The sequence below is a fragment of the Hipposideros armiger genome, unplaced genomic scaffold, assembly GCF_001890085.2.
Source record: "Hipposideros armiger isolate ML-2016 unplaced genomic scaffold, ASM189008v1 scaffold_4, whole genome shotgun sequence".
In the NCBI taxonomy this organism is placed as follows: domain Eukaryota; kingdom Metazoa; phylum Chordata; class Mammalia; order Chiroptera; family Hipposideridae; genus Hipposideros; species Hipposideros armiger.
In genome coordinates, this window is record NW_017731354.1 from 2,158,240 (window position 1) to 2,166,501 (window position 8,262).

Genomic DNA, 8,262 nt, shown 5'->3' on the forward strand with positions numbered 1-8,262 from the left:
GAGAGAGAGAGGAAAAAAAGAATTACTGACCATTAGAGCGTACTCAGCATGGCTAAGGTCCAGGGTCGTGGGCTAGGTCTGTGGATTTTCCGGCGCCCCACGGTCATCCCAGGCATATCTACTCACTGACTGATGCCCCAGTTAGGCTACTGGAGTGTGTCCTGGAAAGCTCAAGGAAAGGAGACGAGGAGTGAGAGGAGTGGGAGGGCTTAACACCCTTCTGGGAGAGGCTCCTGAGGGAGAGAGAGAGCGAGTCTAATTCTCAGCTCCTGAGGGAGAGAGGAAGGTAGAATCCAGCTCCCGGGTTTCAGCACCAAATCTTGTGTCCTTGGAATTGACCCCTGGTCACTCCCAAAAGGTGAAAGCAATCACACAAGACTCTACAAAGCGGAAGAACAGAGAGAAGGTGTTATTAAAGGTTGGGCAGAGAGTGAGTGTGTGTGCCCATGGCGGTGTCTGAAGAGGGCAGCGGCCCTAGGAGAGGCAAGTTAGGGGTTTTATATTTTTTTATGCCAGGTGGAGGGGGCAGAATATCTTGCAGTTGTTTATATTTGCAGCCGGCTCCTTCTGACTCATAGGCCTATTTCTGTAGGTTGAGTCAAAAACCCTCATATAACCAAACAATACTGAGGAATAGAATCTGCCCCAAACGTTCTCAGTCAAGTTCCTTTAGCGGCTGTTCACATGTGTCAGGCTTGAAAGAAAGGGGAGAATCGGAACAAGAAGTGCCCGCCCAGCCTTCCTTGGCTTGCTGCCACTTTGAGTTTACTCCTCAATCCTGCCAGGTGGGGGCGCTCCATGCCCACCCTGGGCAGAGCCTGCCCTCGGCCCTGCCCGCGGTTTTCCTGCCCGCCTGGCTAACAGTGTCCTGACCCCAGAGATTGTTCTAACATCATTGTTCGAAGGTCGAGTGCTCCTCCTGTCCGTCTAGGGGCATGTGTGTGACTCCCTGGAATTCTCCCGTTTCTTCTATCCTCTGGTGGCTTCACCTTACTGCCGCATACGGTCCCAGGAGGAAAAGTGGGGTGGCTTTCGGGGTGGTAGCTTTTAGAAGCCAGTGGTGGGTGTTAGTGACAGAATGGTCACCTGGAGCCATCGTGTCTGAGAGTCTGCACGGATCTAGACTCGCCAGGCACTTTGTATCCATTTTATTCACTGTGCTGATTGTTTGCTTATTAACTAAACGCAGCCCTGCATTCTCTGTGGTGAAGAACTTGCCATGTGACTGAGTGCCGTCTCATGCACACAGTGGAGCTATGGTTCTCTGCTGCAAAGGGGAACCCGTCCTCAAAGCTGTAGTAAGAGTAACCTTTGGGGGAAAAACTCTGACCCTCATGAAAACTTTCCCTTCAAAATGCCTCCTTCCAGGCATTCCGAGATGCCCGTCATGGTGGAAGATATCATGAAGCTGCTGTGCTCCATTTCTGAACATGAGAAAATAAAGACTGCCGTCAAGCACTCAAAGAGGGCCGCCGTCCTCGGAGCGTCTATAATCTTTGTTGGTGGCTTGGTTGGAGGCCCGCAGGGAATAGCCGTGGGTAAGTGCCAGTGCCTCACCGGGCAGCCAGCCTCGTGGGTGTGAGATAAAGGCCTCACGTCCACAGAGACCACACAGAAGTCTCTGTCGGAACCTGCCGACGGGTCGAACAGTCCCAAGATGGGGCGTGAGAATTAAGAAAAAACAAAAGACAAAAAGACAAAAAGATGGGATTGGGAGGTCTGACAGTCACTACTGTAACTGCAGCCCCGAGTTTATTTCTCACAACCTATTTATGGAGGCACTATGTGTGTGCAAAGCATAAAACCACACAATTAACAATATCACCCTCTGTCCCTGCTAGATAAGCCAAACCTCCTGTAGGCTAAGCAGTTATTCTAAGTATTCTTTCTCAAGGCTGTAATTGCACCCGGTTCCTAGTTCTCAAGAACTTGCTGTTCTTACCAGACTATAAGGATCTGCACAGCTCCGTCCTGTGTGAGGAGTTGCTGAGTTAAGGCTGTTCCTGTGACATGATCTTTGTGTCCATAACTTGGCTCGTGAACAACACAAGCTTCTGTGTGACTGTCTCAGATGCAGGGGGTCTTGAAATGGCACTGTGTCACGCAGACCTGGATGGAGGAACCTGTGCCCCAGGGATGTGTCCTAGAGTCTGCAGGCCTCAGGGTGACACTTGGGTAGCCCCCCTCGCCTGTCATCATTACAGGTCACCGCAGAGGGAACCAGGAGGCAAGGGAGCTGGGATGTGCTGGGCACCGACTACGATGCAGTTGGTTTTTTTGGACGAGGAGCAGGGAGAATCACCGTGTGGCCAAAACCACGGGCTGTGGCCTGAGCCATGGGCTGGGGTGGAGTTGGAGAGCTGGCTGGTCGGGCCTGACTTGGGGAGGGGCCTGACAGGGCCCACCTTGAGGTGCCTGTGATGGACCCTGCAACCCTGGGCACGTGCTGAAGGCGTGACCGGCCACATCAGCTCAGCTGCCTTTCCAGAGGCCCCCGCGGTGCCGGGCAGCCTGGGCCAGGGGGCAGGGCCTCAGGGCACAGGATTCTTGGGCTGCTCAGTCTGGTAGAAATCCCCTGTGCGTGCTGGAGAAGCGGCCACTTTCTGCTGAGGGCGGCCTCTGTCTGCAGCTCGCTGACAAGGCTTCCTGCTCTGTTCTTCCTTCACGGCAGGACTGACGTTCAAGGACACTGCATTAAGCTCAGGCCACATGGGGAGAAAGCGGGTCCGCATGTGGGCGGCCTCAGCCCTCCCATCTCTACATTCCCTTCCCAACTCTGATTAGTGAGTCCTGACTGCAGCCTCCTGCCATCCAGGAAGCAGCCAGGGAGGGAGGTGACACGGCCGTCCCTCCTTCCTCAGTGATAGTCCCTCTGTCCCAGCCTGTGATGTGCCCAGGGGACGGCTTCCTGGCATCACTTGTCACATGGCCTTGTCCGGATGCCATTTGGGAGCACACATTTTACTCAGACTCAGGGGAAGCTGGTGGGAACAGGATGCCAACAAGGGGACCGGGGACTGGCCACTGTCCCCAACTTGTCATGGGCTGGAGCCTCACTTTACACAGAAAACAAAGGAATTTTCTCTGCTCCAGGGAGCGAGTAATCTCCTGGTCTATATTCCTGGTGACTTCAGGAATGAGGTGCTTCTCTAAATCAAATATTCGTGTTCTCATGAAGGGTCAGTGCAGAGCAATGCAACTCCTGCCGGCTCTAGTGTCCTGGAGAAAGTTCCGGGAACTTGTAAATTCCTGGTTTTCCTCCCCGGAATGTTCCATTATTTGGGGCAGAGGGTATCCTGTCTGGGGGCCATGTGCAGCCTCCGGGACTTAAGGATGGCCGGCGTCTCACCAGAGGAGGTGTGTGCAGGGGTTACTGCCTGTCAGATGAGTCTGGCCTGCTCACAGGTTCTCTCTGGCCTGGGCTGCATTCTTTCAGGCAAACTTCTTTATTTCTGAACAGTATGAGATTTACAGAGAAGTTGCAAACACGGTGCACAGAATTCCCATGTATCCCTCACCAGTTTCAGTCCCTCTGATGTGAACACCTTATATTCCAGGTCCATGTGACAAAACTAAGAACCAGCACTGACACACTCCTGTTCCCCTTCTGCAGACTGTATGCGGTTTGTACCAGCTTTTCCATTACTGACCGTTTTCTGCTCCAGGGTCCAGCTCAGGGGACCTCGTTGCCGTTAATCGTCGTCTCCTTAGTCCCTGGCCTGTGACAGTCGGGGACCTTGCTGGGTTTTCACGGCCCTGAAATATCTGAGGAGTGCCGGTCGGGTGCTCTGTGGACGCCTCTCAGTCTGGGTTGCCTGGTCCTTTATCCTGATAGACGGGGTTACGGGTTTGGGAAGAGTACCGCGGAGGTGAGGCGCCCTCCCCATCGCAGCGTTTCAGGGATTCCTGACATCCACGGGCCTCCCTGGTGATGTTGACCTGACCACCTGGTTAAGGTCGTGTTTGCCAGGCTTGTCCCCCGTAAAGTCGCCGTTACAACTTCCTGTATGTTCTTTCGAAGAGTCAGGAAGTGCAGCCAGGCCGCATCTTTTAAATATGTGAGCACCATTATTTAAAAATCATGATACTCATAAAAGGTACAAACTCGTATTCTGCGTGGCAGCAATTGGCTGGCATATGGTAGCCGCTGCCCCTTTGGACAGGGACCGTGCTCTCCAGGTCCCCACAGGTCCATTCAGCCCATGTCACTGCTTTCAGTTACCTGCCTGGCCTCAGAAGGCACTTGATTGGAGACCCGGCCCTGGGCCCTTCCTGCTGCAGACCCGCCCTGACCGGGGTACGTGACACTCTCCGTTGAATCGAGGTCTTCCAGTCCCAACTGTGCCTGAACTTTGATGACAAGTTTGCATTTGCAGTAATGTTTGCACCCTTTGGGTGCAGCACAAAGATAAATAGTTGAGCACATTAAATTGCTTCTTTATCCTCATACGACTTTGGAAGTGTTGTATGGAAAACATGGCTTCACGAGAAAAGTCTCCTGACCTGTCCCCAGGGTCCATTAACCACGTGTGCTCAGAGGAAATTTCTAAAGCTCAGGGGCAAGGAGCCTATGAGGCACTCGGTGGAGGAAACTTGTGCCCCTGAGAGGTGCTGGCCATGCACTGGCCTCCCAGCCGTGTCCTTTCTGAGCAGAGAGATGTTGGTGGGAAGCGTGGGAACCTCCAGCCCTTGCAGAGGCTTTTCGGTAGCGGCTCTGGGCGGGGAGACGCTTCATGCTGCGTCGATGAGTGTGGGCCGAGGGCAGGGCGTGTTGGGGTGTCAGTTATCTGAGCTACACGGACAGAAGGAAGACCCATCAGCCTTTGTCCTCCGAGGGCCTGGCTGAGTAGACACGAAGCTGAGCCCACTGTGACACGGTCGTGAATACCCACTCGTCACAACGGGGACGCGCTCTGGGCCAGCACCTTAGGCCATCATTTGTGAATGCGGCCTGAGTAATTGACGTTTCTTTGTCTTCTAGGGGGCATCATCGGGGGCGTGTTAGGTGCCTGGATGACACGTGGGCAGTTCCAGTCAATTCCGCAGATCCTAATGGAGCTGCCGCCCGCTGAGCGGCAGAAGCTGGCGAAAGAGGCCACCAACATCCTCAGGGACCTGGAGTGGACAGATGCTGGGCAGCTGATCAGGAAGGTCATGGCCAATGAGGCCCTCAAGCAGAAGCTCCTGGCCATGCTGGTGGGCTACGTTTCCAAGTGGCTGAAAGCCTAAAAGTGCGGTATGACGACTAGGCAGCATGACGGGCTCTGAGAGGCAACGGGAGTGGGGGTGCCAGTCATCGTGTGTTACCTTAAGCTGGAGTGACAGCTCCTGCGGGACAGGCGTCCGGTGCCCTGTGTCCCGTTCTGTGGTGGCCTCAGGTTCTTCTGCTTGAACTTTGACAAAAGGTGTAATAAACTTCTGCAATTTTTGTTGGAGAAGTGAAGGCATTCCCCTATTTTTTGCGGCTCTTTGATTCATATGTTTGGCTAGCAATTTCCTACTCAACTGTTTCAAAACTAAACATCTTTTTATAACTTCATTTCCATTCTCTAGGTATAGCACTTGTGCATTAACTCCACTTACATTTTATCTTTCCCAATAAAATGTTTATCTATTTCTCCGTTACCACTTTCTTGATCACTTTCTGAAGAACTTTCTTGCTCAGTGTCAGAATGTTGGTGTTCTTCAGCTTGGTCTTCACCATCTGTGTCACTTTCATCTTCAAATTCAAGTTCATTTTCATCATTATCAGACTCCATGAACATCTGTAGCAATATCTCAGCATCTTTCGGGTCATCTGGATTATAAAATCTTTGAGGTTGAGGCATTTTAGAAGGTAAAACCTACAAAGGAAAAATATTACCCTAAAGATGAGCAGTTAATCTGTCAGATTAATTAGAAAATAAAATACCTAATTACTAAGTTTCAATAATAAAACTATACTTACAATCTCTTTCTAGAATGTCTGAAAGGATAGTACTATACAAAAAAATCGATTGAGAAAATATAAAAAATATCTCAATTGTCTGCCAGGGAGTGACATGAGAAAAAAAAATCTCAAATAAGTGCAACGAATCTGAGATTAAAGATGCCGCTATGAAATACGTCTTTACTGTACTACGTCACAGACACGACTGGCGATAGGTTACGGTAGAAAGGGAGATATGGAAGCGGTGAGTCACGTTACTTAAGTTAGCTGTTAGATATCTGAAAACTTGCGTGCAATGAATCTGAGATCAGTTGCACCGGATGGAGGGTTAATACGAGTGCATGGAGACTTCTTCAGCAATAACAATAAAAGTTATGCAGTGCTATGGACTGAACCGTGTGCCCCCCTAATTCATATGCTGAAGCCCTAACTTCAGCTTCTCCACGTTCGCACCAGGAAGAGGCCACGTGAGCCCACAGCAAGGCGGCGGCTGCCTGCAGGCCAAGAAAAAAGGCCTCAACATGAAACCACCTTCCTGGCACCCTGATCTTGGACTTCTAGCCTCCAGGACTGAGAGAAACAAATTTCTGTTGTCGGAGCCCCCCAGTCGGTGGTATTTGTAATGGCCTCCCGAGTAGACTAATGCATGCAGATACACATAGAACAATCTAGATGGCGTTTTTAAAAATTCTGTGCACCACATGCTAACAACAACACTACACACACCAGGGGCAGCTCTGCACTGCAGAAAAGGAAACATTCCACCATTGAACAAAACCCCAAATAGACCAATTTTCAACCCCGTCCCCGCCCCGGCCCCCCACCCCACACAAAAAAGCAACATTAAAGTAAAAACTCCTTGGAGAAAGAATTTCTATCCTATGAGCGATTTGAAATAAAAACTTCAGAATCATAATAGTGAGTCTCCCATAATTTTCTGTAATAAAGCACTTATTATAGCAGATAGGGTAATACAATCAAAGAAAGTCCTATTGTTCCAGTAACTGTGTAATAACTTTAAAAAGGATAATTATAGAAATACTTTCGTGAGAATTGCATGTGCAACAGAACCATGGAAAATCATTCTTCTCAGACTGAAAATAAGTCTTCCGGGTACAGAAGAACTCTTCAGTGAGACCTAAAATGGAAGACGAGGTGGATTTCAAAAAAGAGTCATTTATGGCAGCTCAGCCCTGCAAAGACCCCTCGGGGCCGCCTGTGACGTGTCGCCAGGGCTCCACCGGCTCTGAGTTACACACTTTCTTTGCAATACTAAAATCCAACAGTAGATTTTGGGTAGGGCACCTCTACATTCTTTCAACCAACAGATTTTAGGGTGACTCTCAGTTCTATCAAGTTCCTTTTGTAAATTCTACTTAAAATTTCTAGCTTTTTCAAACAGCTGACCCCCGGGACATTCTGCCAAGTTCAGGCCCTATGTTGCCAGCATTGCTGATGCTGACGCCCCCTCCCCCGCCACCCCATCCTCCACCCCGCTGTAGCTCACACAGCACTCCCCACCCATCCTTCTGGAGGACCTCGAGGTCCCCCCAGGCTGTGGAGAGCAGGGGTTCTCGTTCTCCTTCTGTAGCTGAGGAACCGGGGGGTTATCTGGATGGGCGCAGGGCACGGGGTCTGGCTGGAACCTGCACGTACAGCGTAAGCGCACTGTTGTTACTCAGCTTGTCTAGTCATTTGATGTGGCTTTGGGGACACTGATGAAAATCACCCAGAGGGGGGCCAAGGGTCTCCCATAAATCCCTTGTCACCACTACTGACTTCTAAGGCTCCATCCTGAGGACCTTGGTTCTTGAAAGACCAGGAACATGGAGGAAATTCACACAGCTCTGATGGAGGCTGAGGGGTTAGGGAGTATGCTGGGGAGATGCAGTAATAATAATAATAATAATAATAATAATAATAATAATAATTTGTGAGGAGAAGGACACACACTCAGTCCCGCAGCAAACACGTACACTGGGGCTGGTGACGACTAAAGGCACGGGATAACCATCTACAAATATTGGAAGATGCAAACACCACAGGAAGAAGATGAATTAAGTATTTAGAAGAACAGGGATGAAAGTTCAGGATGAGCCGTTACCAGTCCCAAAGCCACCTTGTCCCTGTTCAGAAGCAGGCTCTCCCAAGGCTAATGGAGGCGGCGGCGGGAGGCTCCCTGCACACAACTTTGACCCAAGCCACAGGCGAGCCGCTCTGCTCAGGCTGCCTGTGCGCTCCCCGTGCTGAGCGGGGACCAGTCACCACAGCCGGCACCTGTGGATCCCTGGTGCTGCGGGGTGAACTGTGTTACCCCAAAACGACGTCTTGCC

General features: G+C 50.8%; 1 protein-coding gene across 1 annotated transcript; it reads left to right on the top strand.

The window, feature by feature from the left end:
- The first annotated feature begins 1,218 nt into the window (after window positions 1-1,218).
- On the top strand, window positions 1,219-5,435 carry LOC109383541 (protein C19orf12 homolog). The gene is made up of 2 exons (XM_019644090.1): window positions 1,219-1,538; window positions 4,982-5,435. The coding sequence occupies exons 1-2, from the start codon at window positions 1,355-1,357 to the stop codon at window positions 5,227-5,229; spliced, it is 432 nt and encodes a 143-aa protein (XP_019499635.1). The 5' UTR covers window positions 1,219-1,354; the 3' UTR covers window positions 5,230-5,435.
- The last annotated feature ends 2,827 nt before the right edge of the window (window positions 5,436-8,262 follow it).